Source organism: Microcaecilia unicolor, chromosome 8 (genome assembly GCF_901765095.1).
Source record: "Microcaecilia unicolor chromosome 8, aMicUni1.1, whole genome shotgun sequence".
NCBI classification, from domain to species: Eukaryota; Metazoa; Chordata; class Amphibia; order Gymnophiona; family Siphonopidae; genus Microcaecilia; species Microcaecilia unicolor.
Window position 1 is genome coordinate 245,776,473 of NC_044038.1, and position 25,097 is coordinate 245,801,569.

Sequence of the window (25,097 nt, forward strand, 5' to 3'; positions counted from 1 at the left end):
GCAGGGTGAAGTGGATTTAGAATAATAAGTTAGATCTGTATTTCCTTGCTGTAGAATCTGGTTTATTCCATCTGTTTCCCCGTGAATGTGGTCTTTTTATTTTGGAATATTTTATGTATATTTGATATTCAATGAAAAGGAAAAATGGATTAGGAGTCTTTGAAAAGGAGGGGCTACAACATTTACAGGAATGCAAGAAAAGTTCATTGACACAGAATGGGTACTCAGCAACAGCACATGGTCCAATGTAAAGATATGGATTTAATATGAACAGTATTCAGTACAGTATTTCCTTCTATTTAATAGAAGATTCTTAAAATACTGAGAACGGTTGTTTACATTACAGATTTACAGTCATTTCCTTTGTAGTGCACACAAAGGTATGGCATTCCCACATCTGTTCTGTTTTTGGATATCTATAATGAACATACATCTCTCTCATGCATATTCATGAAATCCTGACTAGCTGTACGGTCAATAGGATCTGTTTGAAAACCACTGCACAAAGGGGTTGAGTTAGCACAAGGCTGAAGTGGCTATTAAGGCTTCAACTTTGGCTACCATTGATGTTTTGTTGATTAAAAGCTGTAATCTGCAAGGGAAGACTTAATTCAATCCCTTTGTATGTGGTACAGTATCATTTGCCCAGTATGCAAACATGGATTTTCTTCTGCTGTCTCACTGGAACAGAAACGAATTTACATAGAATAAAATAAAACCAAACAGGATTCCTACAGTGCAGTAATGTTGAAGCCACCGAGTTGCACAGAGGTGAAATAGTATAGGTGATCATAACATCCACAAACCAGCAGGAGGAGAATGCAGGGCACAAAAGAACCGACTTACCAAAAGTTGCCTTATATCCTGTATCCACAAAACTCCAAGGGGAGGAAAGGAAACTGGCATTTCACGTGATAATCTTTCAGAGTTAAAGGAAGCACATCTTAGCAACCAAAATGCAAGCCCTCATGTATGAAGGCTATCTTTGACATGGTTCCATAAAAGGCCACAGAATTTTAGATATTTTCTTAACCTAATGTCCTATATTAGCTATTAAAATGGATTGTAGTTAATATTACAATAATTGTAACAAGTTCTCCATGACTTGTATAAATGCACACTGGTTGGTTACCTTTGGTCCCTGAACAAAAGGTCAGCATGTGAAATGTAGGAGTATTTTCACCATCTTTGGAGATTTGTGGCCAAAAGGTTGAAAACAAACAAACCACCTTTTATCTGCCTGAAAAGATATATCTTAGCTTTGCACTACTTTTATTTATAAGATGTTTCTTCCAGCAGGGGATCGATAATGGAATATGTTCTTCAGCCTCCAGTCTATCAGACAGAAATAAATGCCAGCACTCGGACTATGTTAAACTGGAAGAAAAAAACATGAAAAACAAACTTTAGAAAAGCATAAAGGACTACCATTCAAGAAAATTCAAGAATCACACTTGCTTTGTTCAAAGAAAATGACGGCTCAACAGACTTTCCAAAAATGTTGTTCAGTTACAAAACAGCCGTCTTGTGCTTATGCCTTACCTATCAATTAGGGAGTCTCTCATAGTGGTAGAAATGGTGCTGGGCTGTGCCTCATTGAGCCTAAAGACACTTTCTATAACTGAGATTTCAGTGACTGTGGTATCCAGGCCACAGAACGCACACCAGTCATTCACCACCATTCCTGCTGCAATTACATCACTGCCACGATTCACGGTGCCAGCCTGCAAGACAAGGTAGCATCTTCACTAAGTCACAGCATTTTGGCATAACAGTATCCAAGAAAACAGCTCCACAAACAGAACACACATTACATTGAAAATTTTAACAAAACAAACAGCAGCTCGGCTTGCAACAAACAGGGTCCCACAGAACCTCCCCACCCCCCAAAAAGGCATTAAGTGGAACGTGGCATAACACTAACTTAATGAGCTGTTCATTCACAAAACTTCCAGTAATTGCCCATATTTTATACACATTAATTTTCCCCTTTAAAGTTTAAGACAGCTTTTCAATAATAGCAATTGCCACTATCTGAGATGACCAATGAGCAACAGATAAGGCAACTGTGAAGAAAGTGTGTTAAGACTGTAAAATGAATTGGATCTTTTCCTGTATTGATTATGTTCTGAAGTGAACTTCTCCTATTTGGCCAGGAGGTGGTGTTTCTTTGCTGTTACAAAGAACAGTGTTTTTTCTTTAGCTTGACACAAACAGGAAACAAGAAGCAGTATATATTTGAAATCTTGTTGACTGTGCTCTGATTGGCCCAGGAGCTCATCTCATTTGGACTTCACTGGTTTTAAGTTGTCTTAGCCGGGAAGGAAAGAGAAATCTCTTTGCTGAGGCTCTGCAAACAAACAGCTATATGTCCTGACCTTCTCAGGTATTGTTTAGACAGTATATAGATGTTTAGTTAGTTTTCCAATTGATCCATTTTTCAGTTACTTGTTACTGTTTGCTAATTGCACGTTTTTTGTCCACTGTTTTGAGAATAAACACATTTGTTTAGCCTGTCTAGACTGATAAAGAATCCTGGTGGTTTGTGTGTTGTGTCTCTGAGTGCTTTCTGGGAACTGTGGGACCACTGGGAGTGTGGCTCCAGTAACCTACAAATCACTGGGGATAATTTGAGAGTGGTAGACTCGCCCAGAGAAGGTTTTGACCCAGTCGGTAGAAGGAGGGTGCTAGTGTAGAGCACGAGCAGCAGGTGAAGGCGGACCTGAGCTGTGCTGGGAATACAGCCTCCAAGTGGCTATGGGGGTAACCGCAGGTGGGTGGCTAGGTGTTTCACGACAGCAACTTTCTAGAACATGGCAATGGTATGTCCAGTCAGTACCCGATCCACTCTAAGCAATTCCACATCCTGCCCATATCCCAATAGGTAATAAAGAAAAGCAAAGAGTCAAGGACCTTGCAAAAATGTACTGGATGTCTCAGTGCACCCTCTACCAAAAAAGATTCACCACAGGGCAGGAGATCACATTTTATTTAAGCATTTTTTAACCTGCTTATTATCTAGACAGGGTACAATCATCTATATATATATAAAAGGCAACCCCAACGTTCTGAAGCCTCCACGGAAGTTGAAGCGGCCGAGATATCCAGTGTGCCCTGGAGTGTCTGCACCACCCTCGCGTCAAAACGTCATGATGTCGAGGGCGGAGCTATTGACACTCGAGGGCCGAAACGGCCCACAGCGAACAAGGCAAGTAGCTTCAAGGGATGGAGGGAGGGGGCCCCTTGCTAGCGCCCGTTTCATTCCGCTCAGAAACGGGCATTTTTTCCTAGTACATACATAACATGGGCCTGCCATGAGCGGGAAAGCGCGGGGTACAAATGTAACAAAAAACAAACACACACATAACACAATTAAAACAATAGCAACCCCTCAACAATGTCACAGTACTACCTCCCACAGCCAAAAACTGCTGGACGAAAAAGATGCGTCTTAAACCGTGTCATAGACTCAGAAACCTGCAACAAACAATGCAGTCACTTTGGCAACTGGTCCTAAAGAAAAGGGCCAACAGAAGAGAATGCAGCCTCTCTTGCGACTGCATAATGTGGTCAAGAGAACAGTCCCCCTCTTGCCCCCAGATTTCTCCCAAAATACTATCTTCCCAACTATCTCCTCCTTCACCCCCCCCCCCCCCCCCCCCCCCCCCCCCCGGCATCTTTCTTTTCTCGCCTGTGGAGAAAGAGTACTCTAAGAACAGGGTATTCCCAGTTCTTTTGATATTATAGTGTTCATAGGATGCTTCTGGCCAACAATGGCTTCTCCCACTGGAAACAGATAGATGAGACAGGCCCTTTCACAGGGTCCAAGGCAGCAAAGCTTGTGATCACTGAACTAGGCATGGGATATAATATGGAGCATGTCTTACTTGCAAGGTACATAAGTACATAAGTACATAAGTAGTGCCATACTGGGAAAGACCAAAGGTCCATCTAGCCCAGCATCCTGTCACCGACAGTGGCCAATCCAGGTCAAGGGCACCTGGCACGCTCCCCAAACGTAAAAACATTCCAGACAAGTTATACCTAAAAATGCGGAATTTTTCCAAGTCCATTTAATAGCGGTCTATGGACTTGTCCTTTAGGAATCTATCTAACCCCTTTTTAAACTCCGTCAAGCTAACCGCCCGTACCACGTTCTCCGGCAACGAATTCCAGAGTCTAATTACACGTTGGGTGAAGAAAAATTTTCTCCGATTCGTTTTAAATTTACCACACTGTAGCTTCAACTCATGCCCTCTAGTCCTAGTATTTTTGGATAGCGTGAACAGTCGCTTCACATCCACCCGATCCATTCCACTCATTATTTTATACACTTCTATCATATCTCCCCTCAGCCGTCTCTTCTCCAAGCTGAAAAGCCCTAGCCTTCTCAGCCTCTCTTCATAGGAAAGTCGTCCCATCCCCACTATCATTTTCGTCGCCCTTCGCTGTACCTTTTCCAATTCTACTATATCTTTTTTGAGATACGGAGACCAGTACTGAACACAATACTCCAGGTGCGGTCGCACCATGGAGCGATACAACGGCATTATAACATCCGCACACCTGGACTCCATACCCTTCCTAATAACACCCAACATTCTATTCGCTTTCCTAGCCGCAGCAGCACACTGAGCAGAAGGTTTCAGCGTATCATCGACGACGACACCCAGATCCCTTTCTTGATCCGTAACTCCTAACGTGGAACCTTGCAAGACGTAGCTATAATTCGGGTTCCTCTTACCCACATGCATCACTTTGCACTTGTCAACATTGAACTTCATCTGCCACTTGCACGCCCATTCTCCCAGTCTCGCAAGGTCCTCCTGTAATCGTTCACATTCCTCCTGCGACTTGACGACCCTGAATAAATTTGTGTCATCGGCGAATTTAATTACCTCACTAGTTATTCCCATCTCTAGGTCATTTATAAATACATTAAAAAGCAACGGACCCAGCACAGACCCCTGCGGGACCCCACTAACTACCCTCCTCCACTGAGAATACTGGCCACGCAATCCTACTCTCTGCTTCCTATCTTTCAACCAGTTCTTAATCCATAATAATACCCTACCTCCGATTCCATGACTCTGCAATTTCTTCAGGAGTCTTTCGTGCGGCACTTTGTCAAACGCCTTCTGAAAATCCAGATATACAATATCAACCGGCTCCCCATTGTCCACATGTTTGCTTACCCCCTCAAAAAAATGCATTAGATTGGTGAGGCAAGACTTCCCTTCACTAAATCCGTGCTGACTTTGTCTCATCAGTCCATATTTTTGTATATGCTCTGCAATTTTATTCTTAATAATAGCCTCCACCATCTTGCCCGGCACCGACGTCAGACTCACCGGTCTATAATTTCCCGGATCTCCTCTGGAACCCTTCTTAAAAATCGGAGTAACATTGGCTACCCTCCAGTCTTCCGGTACTACACTCGATTTTAGGGACAGATTGCATATTTCTAACAGTAGCTCCGCAAGTTCATTTTTTAGTTCTATTAATACTCTGGGATGAATACCATCAGGTCCCGGTGATTTACTACTCTTCAGCTTGCTGAACTGACCCATTACATCCTCCAAGGTTACAGAGAATTTGTTTAGTTTCTCCGACTCCCCCGCTTCAAATATTCTTTCCGGCACCGGTGTCCCCCCCCAAATCCTCCTCGGTGAAGACCGAAGCAAAGAATTCATTTAATTTCTCCGCTACGGCTTTGTCCTCCTTGATCGCCCCTCTAACACCATTTTCGTCCAGCGGCCCAACCGACTCTTTGGCCGGTTTCCTGCTTTTAATGTATCTAAAAAATTTTTTACTATGTATTTTTGCTTCCAACGCTAATTTCTTCTCAAAGTCCTTTTTTGCCCTCCTTATCTCCGCTTTGCATTTGGCTTGGCATTCCTTATGATCTATCCTGTTACTTTCAGTTGGTTCTCTTCACCACTTTCTGAAGGATTGTTTTTTGGCTCTAATGATTTCCTTTATCTTACTGTTTAGCCACGCCGGGAAACAATCTGGAAGTAACCTGCACAGAGCAAGTGTAAACAGAGGTGGGGGGGGGGGTGGGGAAGAATAACTTGCAGAGAAGCAGTTTATAAGTGTAAAGAGAGGCATGGGGGGAGTAACCTGCACAGAGCAACAATTTAAATGTAAATAGAGCCATTGGGTGCGAGGGAGGGGGAAAAGGGTAACCTGCAGAGTGGCAGTTTATAAGCGTAAACGAGAGGGGGGGGGGGGGGGAGTGACCTACACACAACGGCACAGTTACAACCCAAGCTTTATGGGCCTTTTCAGTCTTAAATGCCACAATCTACAATGCTGCATTATTTAAACAGCAATTTTTAAAAATGTATCAAGAATTTGCAGAGCCAGATAGTTACTTGGGTATTTTGCACATCTCTGAATACGAAAGTCTGCAGTGACTTCCACACTCAGGGGTTGTGGGCTGGTGGTGAACTACCAAAGTGCATCACACCTTCAGAACCATCCACACTAAAGACGTAGGAATAACATACCACAAGTGGAACTTGCAACAGAGAGGACAGTTCGTCCTGGTCCTCAATAGAAGTCTTGGGATGAACTAGCCCTCCTTGGTTACTGAATGCACAGTAACTTCCTACAAGCACTTGATCCGCTACTGTCTGTCTGAAAACTTCAACTTTCAAAACGTCTGCTAAAATCTCTTCCGTCTCCTGTAAGCAGGGGAAAACAAACAAACAAACATTGTAGCAACAGGACAGATAGAAATTCAGTGCAAAATTAGAGGTAACACAGAACAAAGCAAAATGGTCACCAAGTCAGGAAAAAAAAGACTGAAAATCTACTTTATCCACAATTAACAGGTAACCAAAATCAAAAGGACTGCTCAAATACATGAGGCTATTTGAGAAGCACTGAAATTTATTAGAGAATGTAGTAAAACCAATTCAACTGGGGGGGGGGGGGGGGGGGGTTTAACTAGTTTCTGGAGGAAAAGTCCATAAACCATTATTAAGGTGGACGGGAAAAATTCACTGCTTATTCCTGGGAGAAGCAGCATGAAATCTATTTTACTATTTGGGATCCTGGATTGGCCACTGTAAGAAACGGGACAGTGGGTTTGATAGACCTTCAGTCTGCTCCAATACAGCAATGCCTATGTATGTTTTAATATACATGACCCTGTGCATTGCAAAGACAACATTCTATGGTTTGTAAAGCTCAGACATATTGCAAAAGAGGTAAAACAAAAATTAATGTGGAAATTAATGTATGACCTGAAAGCACATAAGGTAAAATTATGTATCATACCTGATAATTTTCTTTCCATTAATCATAGCTGATCAATCCATAGACTGGTGGGTTGTGTCCATCTACCAGCAGGTGGAGATAGAGAGCAAACTTTTGCCTCCCTATATGTGGTCATGTGCTGCCGGAAACTCCTCAGTATGTCGATATCAAAGCTCCATCCGCAGGACTCAGCACTTAGAGAATTACACCCACAAAGGGACACTCTGCCCAGCTCACCACCGCCGAAACGGGGGAGGGGAATTAACCCAGCTCATCCCCACACAAGTGGGGGAGGGGAATCCGTCCAGCTCATCCCCGCGGAGCGGGGGAGGGACACCACCCCGCCGATGCGGGGGGATCTGGCTTATCCTGCAACCGCGGGAGGAGCTGACTGACCCTAACACCGCCGAAGCGGGAGGGGTACAAAGCTGCCCTACAGCCGCACGAAGCGGGAGGGAGTGCCGGCAGAATTTGTCTCAATCCAGCCCCGTAAAACGGAGGGGAGAGGAATGCAGCAGCTCACTGTAACACAAACTCGTCTCAACTCTTGAAGAATCCAAGTGAAAAAACTTGAACACGAAGTCCTCCTGAAGTAACTGAAGACTAAACTTGAACCTAAAATTCAACCAGAATAAAACAGTACAGATATCTGGGAGGGGCTATGGATTGATCAGCTATGATTAATGGAAAGAAAATTATCAGGTATGATACATAATTTTACCTTCCATATCATCAAGCTGATCAATCCATAGACTGGTGGGATGTACCGAAGCAGTACTCACCCAGGGTGGGACATAGAAATCCCTGACCGCAACACTGAAGCTCCAAACTGGGCCTCCGCCCGAGCAGCCACAGTCAAGCGGTAATGCTTGGAGAATGTATGGGCCGATGCCCAAGTTGCCGCCTTGCATATCTCTGCCAAGGAGACGGACCCGGCCTCTGCCATCGAGGCCGCCTGAGCTCTAGTGGAATGAGCCTTCAGCTGGATAGGCGGCACCTTCCCCGCGGCCACATAAGCCGCTGCAATGGCTTCCTTGACCCATCTTGCCACTGTAGGCTTAGCAGCCTGCAGACCCTTACGAGGACCTGCAAACAGGACAAACAGATGATCCGATTTCCGGAAATCATTGGTCACTTCCAAGTATCTGATGATAACTAGTCTCACATCCAGATATTTGAGAGCAGAGTATTCCTCTGGGTAGTCCTCCCTACGAAAGGAAGGGAGACAGAGCTGCTGATTCATATGGAAGCGAGAAACAATCTTGGGCAGAAAGGAAGGCACTGTGCGAATAGTCACTCCTGCCTCAGTGAACTGCAGAAAAGGCTCTCGACATGAGAGTGCCTGGAGCTTGGAAACTCTTCTGGCTGAAGTGATAGCCACCAAAAAGACTGCTTTCAACGTCAGGTCTTTCAGAGATGCCCTCGACAAGGGTTCAAAAGGCGGCTTCTGCAAGGCTCTTAGCACCAGGTTGAGATTCCACGCAGGCACCACTGAGTGCAGAGGAGGGCGCAGGTGATTAACTCCCTTGAGAAAACGCACCACATCTGGCTGCGAAGCCAGGGAAGCACCCTTCAGGCGGCCCCTGAAGCAAGCCAGAGCCGCTACCTGGACTTTAAGGGAACTGAGCGACAGGCCTTTCTCCAGACCTTCTTGCAGGAACGCCAACACTGAAGAAATTGGAGCAGTGAAGGGAGAAAGTGAGCCTGCTTCACACCACGCTGCAAAGGTACGCCAAACCCTGGCGTAAGCCGTAGAAGTAGAGCGCTTCCTCGCTCTCAGCATAGTGGCGATGACCTTGTCTGAGAAGCCCTTCTTTCTCAGCCGCTGCCGCTCAATAGCCAGGCCGTAAGACCAAAGGGAGAGGGATCCTCCATCACCACGGGACCCTGATGTAACAGGCCCTGCTCCACTGGCAGCCGCAGAGGATCGTCGACTGAGAGCCTGATCAAGTCCGCATACCAGGGACGTCTGGGCCAATCCGGACCCACCAGGATTATCCGGCCCGGATGCTTTGCCACCCGGTCTAGCACCCTGCCCAACATGGGCCAGGGCGGGAACACATAGAGAAGCTCTTGTGTCGGCCACTGTTGGAGAAGAGCATCTACTCCCAGGGATCGAGGGTCCCATCCTCTGCTGAAAAAGCGCGGCACTTGGCAATTGACCGATGACGCCATCAGATCTAGGCTCGGCTGGCCCCAGCGCTTCGTGATGTCCAAGAACGCCTGAGCAGATAGCTGCCACTCTCCGGGCTCCAAGGTATGGCGACTGAGAAAGTCCGCCTTGACATTCATGACTCCGGCAATGTGGGCCGCTGACAGCTGTTCCAGGTTCGCTTCTGCCCACTGGCATAGATTCATGGCCTCCTTGGCTAGAGGGGCGCTCTTGGTACCTCCCTGGCGGTTGACATAGGCCACAGCCGTGGCATTGTCCGACAGGACCCGTACAGGCTTCATCGCCAGTACCGGGATGAACTCCAAAAGCGCCAACCGAATGGCTCTGAGTTCCAGGAGGTTGATAGACCACTTTGCCTCTGCAGGAGACCAGAGCCCCTGCGCTGTCCTTCCCATGCAGTGGGCTCCCCAGCCCGACAAAGAGGCGTCCGTCGTGACGACAATCCACTCCGGGGTCACCAGAGGCATTCCTGCAGACAACTTGTCTGTCTGCGTCCACCAGCTCAGCGCCTTGCGCACTGCTGGGTCCAAGGGAAGGCGCACAGCATAATCCTCCGACATCGGAGTCCAGCGCTGCAGCAGAGAGTGTTGTAGTGGTCTCATATGAGCCCTGGCCCAGGGCACTACTTCCATCGTGGCCGTCATAGAGCCCAACAGCTGCACATAGTCCCAAGCCCGAAGAGGAGAGGCTACTAGGAACTGGTCCACCTGAGCCTGAAGCTTGACAATCCGATTGTCTGGCAGGAAAACTCTGCCCACTTGGGTGTCGAATCGAACTCCCAGATACTCCAGGGACTGAGTTGGGCGCAGCTGGCTTTTCTCCCAGTTGATGATCCACCCCAGGGAGCTCAAAAGAGCAACCACCCGGTTCACAGCTTTGCCGCACTCTGCATAAGAGGGGGCTCGGATCAACCAGTCGTCCAGATAAGGATGGACTTGTACTCCTTCCTTCCTCAGGAAGGCCGCGATGACCACCATTACTTTGGAGAAGGTCCGCGGAGCAGTAGCCAACCCGAACGGGAGGACTCTGAACTGGAAGTGTCGGCCCAGGACTGCAAAACGCAGAAAGCGTTGATGAGGAGGCCAGATGGGAATATGCAAGTACGCTTCCTTGATGTCCAAGGATGCCAGGTACTCCCCTGCCTTCACTGCCGCTATAACAGAGCGGAGAGTCTCCATGCGAAAGTGCCGAACTTTCAAGGCCCGATTGACCCCTTTGAGGTCGAGGATAGGCCGCACAGAACTTCCTTTCTTTGGTACCACAAAGTAAATGGAGTAACGCCCCTTGCCAAGCTGATTTTCTGGCACCGGAACGACCGCACCCAGGCGGATCAGGTTGTCCAAGGTCTGCTGCACTGCCACAGCTTTGACCGGAGACTTGCAGGGAGAGAGTACAAACCCGTCTCTTAAGGGTCGGCAGAACTCTAGCTTGTAGCCGTCTCTGATGACTTCCAGCACCCAAGCGTCTGAAGTTATTGTGGTCCACTCGCCCAGAAACGAGGACAGCCGTCCTCCAATCAGCACTGGGGCGTGGACCAAGGCCCCGTCATTGGGTCCGAGACCCTGGGGGAGGACCGGAGGGAGCACCTCCGGGACGGCGGTCTCTGCGAAAGGAATGCTGCTTGGGGGAGAAGTTCCTCTTGAAGGAAGAGGGGGCAGAAGAGCCCGACCTGCCCGGGCGGTACCGACGGGCTTCCTGAAACCGTCCTCTGGAGGTACCGGGGCGAGTACTAGCCCGAGCCCTGACCTCTGGTAACTTCTTGCCCTTAGACGTGCCGAGATCGGTCACGATTTTGTCCAGCTCGACCCCAAAGAGCAGCTTGCCTTTAAAAGGCAATCTAGCCAGGCAGGATTTAGAGGCGTGGTCAGCAGACCAATGCTTCAGCCAAAGCCACCGCCGCGCAGAGATTGTCTGAGCCATGCCCTTAGCTGAGGCCCTCAAGACATCATACAGCAAGTCTGCCAAATAGGCTAAGCCCGATTCCAGGGCCGGCCAATCAGCCCTCAAGGAATGATCCGAGGGGGAAGCCCGCTGCACCATAGTCAGGCACGCCCTGGCCACATAGGAGCCGCAAACTGAGGCCTGCAAACTTAAAGCAGCCGCCTCAAAGGACGACCTTAAGGCCGCCTCCAATCTTCTGTCTTGGGCGTCCTTTAGGGCCGTGCCACCTTCCACCGGCAATGCCGTTTTCTTAGTCACCGCAGTGATTAAAGAATCCACTGTAGGCCACAGATAGGCCTCACGTTCACTTTCAGGCAAAGGATAGAGGCGGGACATAGCCCTAGCCACTTTAAGGCTCGCTTCCGGGACATCCCATTGAGCCGAAATTAAGGTGTGCATGGCGTCATGCACGTGGAAGGTTCTAGGCGGGCGCTTCGTCCCCAGCATAATGGCAGAGCCAACAGGGGCTGAGGGAGAGACGTCCTCCGGAGAGGAAATCTTCAAAATGCCCATGGCCTGCACTAACAGGTTGGGCAAACCCTCTGAGCTAAAGAGCCGCGCTGCAGAGGGGTCATCCGCTCCATCCGAGCGGGGATCCGTCTCCTCCAAGGAATCCGCAAAGGACCGTTGGGAGAACTCAGATACGCTGCCCTCATCTACATCGGAGGAGACAAAGTCCTCCAAGGCCTGGGAATCAACCCGAGGGCGTTTACCTCCGGGGGCCTCAACCTCTTTGCCAGACGAGGGAGCAGGGGCAGCGTTTTGCATAAGGAAGGCCTGATGCAGCAGCAAAACAAACTCGGGGGAGAAACCCCCCCAGACTGTGCACTTCCGCAGCCTGGGCTACAGCCCTAGACGCACCCTCAACCGGCGCTCGCAAGAGTGGGGGAGATACATGCTGCGCATCCAAGATGGCGTCCGGCGCGACACTCCGTGAAGGAGCCGTGCGGGAAGAACGGCGCTTAACTTTAGCCGCTTTTGTGCCGTCGCCCAAATTAAGGGCGTTCATGGCATTAATGTCTCCTACCTCAAGGGCGGCCCAAGAAGAAGCCGTCCGAGCCGCGTGGCCGGCCAAGATGGCGGAGGCGAGCAGCGGGGGATGGGCGTTTATGGCGGGAAAAACCGCCACACCTGAGGAAGGACCGGGACACTCATCGGTCACGAAACTGTCACCCAACAAGGGCGAATCAGACTTCAAGACCCCCGCATCCCCTCTAGAAGCGCCCAAGCGATCCGGGGAGCGACTCTTTGCGCCCTCGCCCTCCGACGCCATAGGCCACGTGGAGATCAATCGGGGAACCCCCTGCCCGCTATAAAAAGGTAAAAATTACCTGCTTTCCGCTCCGAGCTGTAACGACCTGGTGTCCCAGTGAGTAGCTGCAATAAACGTTTAAATAAACGTCGAAATAAACGCCTTTAAGGACGTTCAACATTTTTTTTTTTCAAACGGAGCCAGCGGGAGGGGGGAGAAAAGGAGGGACCTGGCGCCACCAGGTTTGCACTTGCTCAAGAAGAGCCCTCAACCCCAGGCACTCAACAAAACCTAAAAATTAGGCTTGGAGGCCTAGCCAGAGCTGCTGCTGTGTGTGACCACCACCTGCTGAGATAGAGAACATACTGAGGAGTTTCCGGCAGCACATGACCACATATAGGGAGGCAAAAGTTTGCTCTCTATCTCCACCTGCTGGTAGATGGACACAACCCACCAGTCTATGGATTGATCAGCTTGATGATATGGAAGGAGATGTTGGTCCCCACCCCCCCCAATTTCCCCTCCCTTGCCATGTACACTTGACAGCTTGCAGGTTATTGCAAGTTTCCACAACTGTATTTTCTCACACTTTTGTGTACAAACAGTAGGTTCTTGTAGTTAAGTTACACCTGGAATGAACCCCCAGTCAGTCTGGAGATAAACGTCAGTCTATGGATCAGAATGTGAAGATTACTGGTGTTTTGTTTTCTTCACCTTCTTCAGCCAAGAGTTTCGATTTAAGCACGTTATAATGCCTGCTCTTTAAGTTTTGGGTTGCTCTAAGAAAAAGAGTTAATTTAGCTTGTTTTATCAGGCACAGGATTTCAAAGTTATTTTTGAATTATACTTAATGCTGCTTTTCATTTTCATTTTTTTTTTTTTAATGACTACACTCTCTCAATAATTCAGCCAGTGGAGGTTAAACAAGGTACCGTGTTGGAGATAAGCTCAGTAGGACAACACTAACATTCATTCATCATTGTTTCCAGGAGATAAGTACTTTTCTTGCAAATATTTTTGCATATTGTTTTGTGTACTAATGAATAAGATTTGAGCATTGCTTCATACAGAGCCGGTAGTGGGAGGCGGGGCTGGTGGTTGGGAGGTGGGGATAGTGCTGGGCAGACTTGTACGGTCTGTGCCCTGAAAAAGACAGGTACAAATCAAGGTAAGGTTTACACAAAAAAGTGGCACAGTGGGAGGCGGGGCTGGTGGTTGGGAGGCAGGGATAGTGCTGGGCAGACTTATACGGTCTGTGCCAGAGCCGATGGTGGGAGGCGGGGATAGTGCTGGGCAGTACGGTCTGTGCCCTGAAAAAGACAGGTACAAATCAAGGTAAGGTTTACACAAAAAAGTGGCACAGTGGGAGGCGGGGCTGGTGGTTGGGAGGCAGGGATAGTGCTGGGCAGACTTATACGGTCTGTGCCAGAGCCGATGGTGGGAGGTGGGGATAGTGCTGGGCAGTACGGTCTGTGCCCTGAAAAAGACAGGTACAAATCAAGGTAAGGTTTACACAAAAAAGTGGCACATTTCTTGGGCAGACTGGATGGACTGTGCAGGTCTTTTTCTGCCGTCATCTACTATGTTACTATGTATGTTACTATGTTACTCACTTTTTTCATTATTAACCAATAGCATCACTTATTTTTGGATATAATTTCAATAAAACATATTTGATGCTTATAAAAAGGCATCAGTTTACAAATGTCAACCCTACAGTTCTTGTTCAAATACAACCTTCTCTTATAAGTTAGTGTCGTATCTAGGCTGCCATTTTATTAACTCTACCCAACTGAGGCTGTTATAGCTCTGTGACGGTATTGTCTAACCTAGGAACATTAACCCACTTCTCATTTTCAATCTGTCAGCACAAGAAAAGGTCACCCACTCTGTCAAGGTCTGGATGAACAAGAGCCACATAATCGTTACAAGCAATGACATTCCCCAAAGCTGAGAGTCGTTCTTCCACCCGCTGGATCCGCACAGAATCTGGGAGGCTGTTTCTGATGTGCTGCAGTTCCTGGTCTGTGGTATTATTTGGAACCAGTAGTCCATGTCGGTTGCCTGACCAGAGGAGGGAAAGCAATCATTTTATGTTGAAGGGACAACACTTCTTGTGAAATACACCTTTTTTTTACTACAGTTTCCTAACTGAAATCATCTGTATTAGTATTTACCTTTCACAGCCTCTCATACCCCACCTGTTCAGCCTCTCCCTATGCTCCTGCCTCACAGCCCACAGTATTTCCTTCAGGATGTATATCTACCAGACAACATTTTATGTAGTCTTGAAGTAGATCAGATGTAGGTGAGAGAGTCTATCTTCCTAAAATAAAAGTCCATAATGGACTTGGGATAAATCCACTGCTTATTTCTAGGATAAGCAGCATAAAATGTATTGTACGGTTGATTGCTGATATTTCCAAACATTTATGTTTGATATAAATGTAAAATTAATATTTAAAAAATGTATTGTACTGTTTTGGGATCTTGCCAGGTACTTGTAATCTGGATTGGCCATTGTTGGGAACAGGATGCTGGGCTTGATGGACCTTCAGTCTGTCCCACTATGACAATACTAAAAAATATATATATTTCTAGCAAGTGTAAGCTAAAATTTCCACCAACTTAAAATCCAGGAATTGTGAGCTATATTTTGCTGTCAATAGGTTCTTGTATAGTAAAAATTAACATCCCCATACTTTTTAAACTACATCTGGAAAAGTAAAGACATTGAAAAATGATTTGGGATAAATTCTAGGACTGTATGACAGTAATCAAGGTCCGCCAGCTCCTCAGGCATCAACTTATTCAAACGTAATTAGGTCAGAAAACAATCTCACCGCTACTTCTCCTGCACTTTAGAACTGGGTTGAGATGATATTAGAGTCTGGGTGATAGAATAAGTTAAAGTTTAATTATACAGAACTTGATTTATTATTTTGCAGTGCCATAGGGGGAGGGGAATACAGTAAAGGGACAGGGAGAACGAGCTAGGTATCTGCAGAACTGGGGTGGACGGAAGCAGAGAGCACCAAGTGTCTGTGTGCCAAGAGGTGGACAGGGGAGATGGAGAGCTAGGTGCCTATGTGAAAGGGGGGGGGGGGGAGGATGCAACAGAAGGGCAGAGCCAAGTGTGTGTGCTGTGGTGCAGGAACTGGGGAGATATGTTTAGGTGACAGAGAAAAGCTGGAAAAGTTTGTGGGGGAATTCAGTTATGGGGGGGGGGGGGGGAGAAGAGGGATCAAGAGAGGCTACTGCTGGGGGTGGAGACATGGCACTAAGGCCATGGGGTGGGTGGGTGGCTAGGTAGGTGATGAAGAAAAGCTTTAGGCTACAGTTGCTGGGAGCAATGCAAAAAGGCTAGGGCTGCAGCTGCTGGGGAGTAGAAGAGCTGCTAGGGGTCGAAGAGCGGCTGCGCACCCCCCCACACACCTTTCTCCTACTGCCGCAGCAATCACAGCCTAAAGCCTCTCTCCATTGCCAGATAAGCTACAAGTGGGTAGGTGGCTACATCATTTGTTGGAGGACATCTTTTTTGTCAAGCCATGCTGTGGCATTGTTAGGCAGAATGTGGGTTGATTAAGACAAGTTGAGGGGTTGTTATTGTTTTAATTGTTTGTGTTATGTGTTTTATGTTATGTATGTATGTATGATTGTACCACACCCAGATAATAAGGTTAAAAATGCTTAAGTAAAATGTGGAGGTCCTGCCCTGTGGTGAATCTTTTTTGGTACAGGGTGCACTGAGCAATCCAGGTTATTTTGGGGTGGTCCTTGACTCCCCCTTCCTTTCGCTGGAATTTTCTTTATTACCTATTGAGATATGGGCAGGATGTGAAATTACATGGAGTGGATCAGGTACTGGCTGGACATCATACCACTGCCATATTCTGGAAAGCTGCCTTATCCTTTGCTCATTGGTCATCTCAGATAGGTTGGATGATGTTGGAAACAGGATGCTGGGCTTGATGGACCTTCAGTCTGTCCCAGAATGGCAATATTTATGTAGGGGGAAAATTAGAGTATGGGCAATGTATTGGATGTTTTATGAATGAAGAGCTCATTAAAGTTAGTATGCCACCTCCAGATAAGACTCTGCAGACTCAAGCCACCCGCAAGCTTAACTGGGGACCAGGAGCAAAGAACTCAAAGCCAGAGGCTGAAGAGTGTGTCCATCCACCTGCTGGAGATAGAAAATACTGAGGAGCAGGACTGGATGCCAAGAAGTAAGTCTCAGCTCAGTTTTCTGTTTTCTCTCCACCTACTGGTTGGTAGACACAACTATCTCCACAGGTTCTTGAATAGTGGGAAGCCAATCTGGACAACCAACCACGAGCAGAAGTACAAAATATTTCTTCAGCTCCACCTGCTGGTCAATGGGCATACCTACAGGTCCAAGTTCTGAACTGGTCTGGTGAGGATACTAAGGAATCTTTTGCTCTTATGGCTCTTTAAACTCTTTGTATAGTAACCAATATGCTTCAAAAGCCTTAACTTAAATAATTTTCGTCCCTTCTACCCTCCCCACTGCCTTCAGCAAACTGCTCCCCTTCAGCTTCTCCATCTTCACCGAATTCAGAGGACCCCTCACTGCTCAGTCCATCAAGCAGGTGAAAGGTAGCAGAGCCATCAGTCACCCTCCTGAAGTCTCTTCCTCACCCCTTTTCTGCAAAGCAGATGATTTCTGTAGCAGCAGCTCTTAGCCTGCTTTTGCCACTGTCCCACAAAAGCAACTGCTCATATACATGATAGCATGTCTGAATCATGTACTGCCATGTAGAAGTCACATATCTCTCTGAGCATGCCCTAGTATTCAAAAACTGACTAGGGTCTGGCCATTGTGGACACTGCCATGGTCAACTAATGATGAGTTTCGAGAAGGGATTACATGAAGCCAATCCATGACTGCAAGTCACCCTAAGTTTATGGAGCGCTAGGAGTTTCAGAGTGGAAATATAAGTTGAAAAAGTGTGCTCATGAAGTGGAGAAAAAGCCCTCAGAAACCTGAGACTGGCAGTCACAGGTTTGGAGCGGGGTTTACTAATGATTAAAAGTAATCCTCGCCCAGATTCTATCATCGGGTAAAAAACTCCACTTACGTGAACTTGTGTTAAACACAAATGCCTGCGTTTCTAAACTTTTGTGTTGTATAGTGTTTATCAGGCATATAAAAAGTAATTCTGCATAATAGCACTGCTAAGCTTACAGCATTTTGACTTGAATAACAAGTTATAATAAACGCTCTCTTATCTTAATGTCCAACGGGGGCCACTGCCGTTTCACTCTTACAACGGAGCTTCCTCAGGGACAGGGTTTGAAAGCGTAATTCTATGATTCTGTGAAAGAAAAATAAAAGATATAAGCTTAGACAATCAATTTAAAGTTGTATATAAACGCACAAAGGCATGAACACTTGGTGTAGCTTACAGCTTGACGGAGCGCCAACTCTTACAAAATGGCGTCTCGACGTCATCGGTCTATCATCTGATATTTATACAAATTTAGATAGGTTGTTTGAAATTAATTAATTGCTAGACGACCCAGATTGGCTGATAAACTAATAGAAAACATGCCAATCAATTGAACTGTTCAGACCGTTTGGTTCGTCTAGCAATTAATTAATTTCAAACAACCTATCTAAATTTGTATAAATATCAGATGATAGACCGATGACGTCGAGACGCCATTTTGTAAGAGTTGGCGCTCCGTCAAGCTGTAAGCTACACCAAGTGTTCATGCCTTTGTGCGTTTATATACAACTTTAAATTGATTGTCTAAGCTTATATCTTTTATTTTTCTTTCACAGAATCATAGAATTACGCTTTCAAACCCTGTCCCTGAGGAAGCTCCGTTGTAAGAGTGAAACGGCAGTGGCCCCCGTTGGACATTAAGATAAGAGAGCGTTTATTATAACTTGTTATTCAAGTCAAAATGCTGTAAGCTTAGCAGTGCTATTATGCAGAATTACTTTTTATATGCCTGATAAGGTGAAATTAGATCTTACCTGCTAATTTTCTTTCCTCTAGACCCTCCAGACCGGTCAAGACGCGTGGGTTATGTCCTCCTACCAGCAGAGGGAGACTGAGAAAACACTAAGCTTTTGAAGCCTGTATATATAACCTGTGCAGAACCTCCACTAGCCAGTATAACCCTGACAAAGCAGAGAAACAAAAAACACTAACAACAACTAGCAACCCTGTACGTGGTCACAGTAAACTGCAAAAACAAGAAACATCTTCCGCTTGCTCTTACGGAAACATGTTCCTTTGCCTTTGATAAAACAGTTGGGCTTCTACAGGTGGACTATCAAAGAAGAGCCCCACCTGTCCCGGACTCCTATCACAAAACAGAAATAAACAGTCTGCAATTAGAGAAACAACAATCTACAGCAGTCAAGAATTATCCAACAAACACACCTCCTGGCCTCCAATACAGACAGGGCGGGCTCTTGACCGGTCTGGAGGGTCTAGAGGAAAGAAAATTAGCAGGTAAGATCTAATTTCACCTTCCTCAGCGACCCTCCAGACCGGTCAAGACGCGTGGGACGTACCAGAGCAGTAACTAACTTACGGGAGGGACCTACTAAGGCCAGAGGTCAAAACTGCTGCCCCAAAGCGCACCTCGTCCTTTGCATGCACAGGAATCCTATAATGCTTCACAAAGGAATGCAACGAAAACCAAACCGCAGCCCAACAAACATCTAACAGAGAAATCATACTATTCTCCGCCCACGAGGCTGCCATTCCCCTAGTGGAATGAGCAGACCAGCCCCTAGGCACCACAGGACCCTTCACCAAGTAAGCAGATGCAACCGCCTCCTTCAACCACCGTGCTATGGTCACCTTAGGAGCCGCTGCACCCTTCTTTGGGCCACCATGAAGAACGAACAAACTGTCAGAGGCTCTGAAGTCCTGAGTTCCAGAGAGATAACAACTCAAAACTTTCCTGACATCCAGCTTGGCAATACCACGCTGCTCCGAATCTCCAGCCATATCACCCAACACTGGCAGAGAGATGACCTGATTAACATGGAACTCGGAAACCACCTTGGGCAAAAAAGGAAAGCACCGTCCGCAACGAAACCTTTCCCTCAGAAAGGACAAAAATGGTTCCCTACAAGACAAAGCCTGAAGCTCTGAAACACTCCGTGCTGAAGTAATCGCCACCAACAAGATCGTCTTTAAAGATAAATCCTTACAAGATGCCGATACCAGCGGCACAAACGGAGGCCTGATCAAAGCATCCAAAACTAGCTTCAAATCCCACGGAGGCACCATCCGTCACTGAGGTGGACGCAGCAACTTAACACCCTTCAAAAAACGCACTACCTCAGGCACAGACGCGAAGGACTTTCACTGAAGCTTCCCACGAAAACATGACAAAGCTGCCACCTGAACCTTCAGTGTAGACAAGGCCAGACCCCTATCAACACCATCGTGCAAAAATTCCAAAACTTCCGCCACCGAAGAGCGAAACGGCCGAACTCGATGGTCTTCACACCAGTGCTCAAAGATTCTCCAAACCCGGACATACGCCAAGGAAGTGGATCGTCTACAGCAACTCAACATCGTAGCAAAGCCATTGGACGAAAGCCCCTTCTTCTTCAACTTGTGCCGCTCAAGAGCCAAGCCATAAGCGAAAACCGAGCCGGATCCGGCATGATTATCGGGCCTTGACACAGAACTGATCCCAACAAAGGCAGGGCCGCCGCCCCTGCCAACCGCACCAGGTCTCCGTACCATGGTCGATGCTGCCAATCCGGAGCTACCAGAATCACCCGACCGAAGTGATGTTCGATGCGCTATATTACTCGACCGACTAACAGCCACGGAGGAAACACATACAGTCACTCCCGAGGCCAAGGCAACAGAAGAGCGTCGATTCCCTCCGCTCAAGGGTCTCTTCAGCAACTGAAAAAAAAAATCTCTGAACTTGCGCATAGCGAGCCGTTGCCCTAAGATCACCGAAAGTCCCCAGACCGACACAACTCACTGGAACACTGACCGAAGAAAAGACCACTCTCTGGGATCTAGAGTGTGCCTGCTGAGATAATCTGCATCTATGTGACCTACCCCGGCCACATGCGCTGCCAAGAGAGCCTGAAGATGAGTTCAACTGCGCCGCCAAGGCTCTTCGTCCCCCCTTGACGGTTGACATATGCTACTGCCATGGCATTGTCACAGAGCACTCGGACTGCCTTGTGGCGAACCACCGACGTCAAGGCCTGGAGCACCACCCGAATGGCCCGAGTTTCCAGCCGGTTGATGGACCACTCTGCTTCTGCCCGAGACCACCGGCCTTGAGCTACCTGACCGAGACAATGTGCCCCCCAACCTTGCAGACTGGCATCCGTGACCATTACCAGCCCCTGTGGGGACTCCAACGGCATTCCTGTTCCCAAATTGCGCGGGTTGAGCCACCAGCGGAGACTGAGACGAGGGGCCACCGACAGCGGACAACACATTTCCAAGTCCTGCGACAGAGGGGACCAACGACTGAACAGAGCTGACTGTACCTGACGCATGTGCGCCCTGGCCCACGGAACTACCTCTATGGTCGCCGCCATCAGGCCCAGGACCTGACGATAAGTACGGGCCGTCGGCGCCTTCTCTGCAAGGAACCGACAAATCGGACCCTGTAACTTGGAACCAAAAGGCTGCACGAAGGAAAGTGAAGATAAGCTTCCGTCAAATCCAGGGAAGTGAGAAACTCTCCTTTCCGGACCACACCAGTGACCGACCGCAACGTCTCCATCCGGAAAGAGGGCACCTGGAGTGCTGCATTGACCCTTTTGAGATCTAAAATGGGACGAAAAGTGTCCTCTTTCTTGTGGACCACAAAATAGATCAAATAGCACCCTGAGCGTTGCTGATCTGAAGGAACAGGAACCACGGCTCCCAACGCGAGCAGCCACCGCAGAGTGTCCCTCACTGCTGCCCTCTTGCTCCAAGACCGACAGAGGGATTCCAGAAACACTTCGGGAGAATAGCTCTCGAATTCCAGCGCATATCCGCCTCGAAACACCTTGAGAACCCACTGATCTGACCTGATTTGGGCCCAGCTCTGGTAAAACAGACTCAGCCGAGCCCCAACATGCACCAGAGCCTGAGCCCGCACACCTTCATTGGGAATTGTGGCGTGAATACTAACCTCCTGCGGAAAAGCCACGCCCTCCGCGACGATTCTCACGAAAGAACTGTGCGCGCTGGAAAAACCGACCCCTAGAGGTCCTACTACTATTAAACATTTCTATAGCACTACTAGACTTATACAGCGCTGTCCAAATTAACATGAAAAGACAGTCCCTGCTCAACAGAGCTTACAATCTAAATTGGACAGACAAACAGACAGCTAGGGGTAGGTCCCACTCGATCTGCCCGGCCTATACCGCTGAGCCTCCCTAAACCGTCCTCGAGAGGAACTAGTTCTGGCCCCTGCCTTGAACCGAAAATCTGGAAGCCATAGAACCTTGGTATCACTAAGACCTCACACTAACTTGTCCAAATCTTCTCCAAAGAGCATAGCTCCCTTAAGTGGCAGAGACCCACAACCATAGCCATATTTTTTGTCTGAAGTAGGCAACAAATCATAAAAGCCTCAGACAAAAAGGATGAACCCATGTCCAAGTCGGCTAACTCCTGACCCCCAGAAGAACCAACATCTACCGAATCATCCAGGAGCTTCTCGGCCCAACGAAAACATGCCCGAGCTACCAGACCCCCACAAACTGAGGCCTGCAGGGCTAGAGCCGACAAAACAAAACTACGCTTGAGAAAAGATCCCAACTTCCTATCCTGAGGATCACGGAGGGCCGTTCCTCCATCAACCGGGATAGCCGTAGCTATAATTACTGCCGTCACTACTGCATCTACCGTGGGAGCCTTAAAGGAATCCCTATCGTCCTGAGGGAGGGGATAAAGCCTCGCCATTGCCTTTGCCACCTTACACGGCAAATCCCATTCCTGACAAATCATCTCCCGGAGATCCTTGTTCATAGGGAAGGATCACGCCTGACGCTGAATGCCCTTCACCAACGGATCCTGGACAGTTTCCCCCAAAGCCACCTCAGGACCAAACTGAAGGGTGGACGACACCTGATCTATGAGTTCTGACAGCTCATCTCTATGGAAAATCCGCACTATTGAAGGATCCTCTCCAGGAATCCACCAATCCTGCTCCTGAGAGCCGTCAATTCCATCTGACTCCCCCAGATCACTAAGCACAGCTTCTGCAGTTACAGGAGAAAAACATTGCCTGTCCTCTGACCACTCTAACCGTGGTCTCTCAGCCAAGACGGAAATAGCCCCCTCTTCCAATTAGGGGGGGGGGGGGTCCCGATCTCCAGGCCTGATACCGCGTCCAGACAAAATCTGGAGGAAAGCCCACCATTCCTGGACCGTCATTAGGCCCTTTTGTGCCAAAAACGGAGGCCGCAGGCCCAAAAACAGCTGGCTCCACGGGCCGCGTCAGACTCAAGATGGCGGCTGTTCCCGCCGAAACTGTTCCCGCTGACAGCGGCCCTGCCTACGCTCCCGCTGACCCAGAGACTCCCGACACCATCGATCCCTCCGCGGTCAAGTCGGGGGGTGCCGCAGCCACCTTTATAGGTGCACCGCAAAGCTACACTGAGCACCCGGCGCCTCTACCCCTCACCACGAGCACGCGCGACATCGGAGGAGCTGGGCCGCCATAAACCACGAGGGAAGGGAAAAGCTGTTCCGCAAACGCGCCAAACCAAAAACTCACTCACACTGCAAAAGCACTGAAGAAAGCGCTGCTCTCTCGTTCCAGCAAGGAATCGAAACCCCCGTTCGGTCCGCTGAAAATAAAGAAATAAATGCCCTTAAAGGCACAGTACTCCAACTCTGGCAGCTGGAAATTGTAAGGCACTCAAGGCTACAATACTGAGAAAGCAGCCGAGGCACAAAGCTGCCAAGCAAAATGAAATAGAATAACTGACCTTAAAGGCACAGTACTCTAATTCTGGCATCTGGAAATTGTAAGGCACTCAAGGCTACAATACTGAGAAAGCAGCCGAGGCACAAAGCTGCCAAGCAAACAGAAATAGAGAGCAGCACAGGGGGAGGGACCCAAACATAGGTGTAACACCCCAGGGGGAAAAACTGGGCCCCACCAGACCCAGGGCCCCAAAGCACTATTTTTTTTTTTTTTTTTTTTTTTACACACACGTACAGGGTACTGCAACAGAATAAAGTTTGGAAGGAAAAAATCCTACGACCCAATGACAAACTACCTCACCAGATTATTGGAGACTGCATAGGCTGTCAACTGCTACCTCTGCTGAGACTGAGAAAATACTGGCTAGTGGAGGTTCTGCACAGGTTATATATACAGGCTTCAAAAGCTTAGTGTTTTCTCAGTCTCCCTCTGCTGGTAGGAGGACATAACCCACGCATCTTGACCGGTCTGGAGGGTCGCTGAGGAAACACTATACAACACAAAAGTTTAGAAACGCAGGCATTTGTGTTTAACACAAGTTCACGTAAGTGGAGTTTTTTACCCGATGATAGAATCTGGGCGAGGATTACTTTTAATCATTAGTAAACCCCGCTCCAAACCTGTGACTGCCAGTCTCAGGTTTCTGAGGGCTTTTTCTCCACTTCATGAGCACACTTTTTCAATTAGTCTTGTCTTAGAGTCATATCATTCACTTGTATTTGATTACGAATCTCAGACTCTAAATTACACTGCATTATTAGTTTCCCATTGGAAATATAAGTTCACTTTGTACACTTGAATTTGAGAATACTGCAAGGAAATAGGATACCACAATTTTGCAAAATATGGAGTTGATAGGATAGAGATGGTAAGAGTGTATGCTCTCAGGTTAGACAATACTCTGGAATTAAGGGGCGTATCCAGCCCTGACCATTTGCCTTAACCCTCTGTACTTGCTAGGTTTTCGAGTAAGTGGGTGGGGGGATAGGGTTTTAGAGGCAGGGAAGCTGGGAGTGTGGGTTTTGTTTTTCTCTGGAATCCTGTGTGTATATTCAAAGCAACATTCTGAAAAGTCACAGCATTTAATGGGCTCGTTTGTTTTGTTCTTTGGATAAACACAATGAAGTTTAATTTATAAAAAAAAAAAAAGAAAAAGGAAGGAGGAATTACAATACCTCAATATCCATTTAGAATTTGCTGGAATTTTCACCAGGGAGGGAAAATTGGACATAGAAAGACTGGGCAGCTAAAAGGGTGGCAGATACTGGGTCAAATAATGGGATGGGAAGAACTGGTAGAGGAGTATGGACTAGAGAGAAGAGATATCTAGAGGAATATGCAGCTCAAAAGACTTCATACAATGGAAAGCAGCAAAGCAATTTAGAAAGGATGATGGGTTCCAGATGTATATTTTAGAGTATATTTCACTACTAGATCAATATGATGAAGTCGTGGGGAATAAGTTTTACCAAAATAATCTCAGGGTTTTATTAGCATCACATT

At 47.6% G+C, this 25,097-nt stretch overlaps 1 protein-coding gene across 2 annotated transcripts in view; it reads right to left on the reverse strand.

Annotated features, from left to right (window-relative positions):
- Positions 1-241: 241 nt before the first annotated feature.
- The window catches only part of EIF6 (eukaryotic translation initiation factor 6), a 30,111-nt gene continuing 5,255 nt past the window's right edge, over positions 242-25,097 (reverse strand). For both annotated transcript variants that reach the window (XM_030212228.1, XM_030212227.1), the window contains exons 4-7: positions 14,521-14,696; positions 6,513-6,689; positions 1,543-1,724; positions 242-1,377 (exon numbers count right to left, since the gene is read on the reverse strand). In XM_030212228.1, the coding sequence (XP_030068088.1) occupies positions 1,368-1,377; positions 1,543-1,724; positions 6,513-6,689; positions 14,521-14,696 (545 nt within the window). In that variant the 3' untranslated portion in view covers positions 242-1,367. The remainder of the gene's footprint in view (positions 1,378-1,542; positions 1,725-6,512; positions 6,690-14,520; positions 14,697-25,097) is intronic.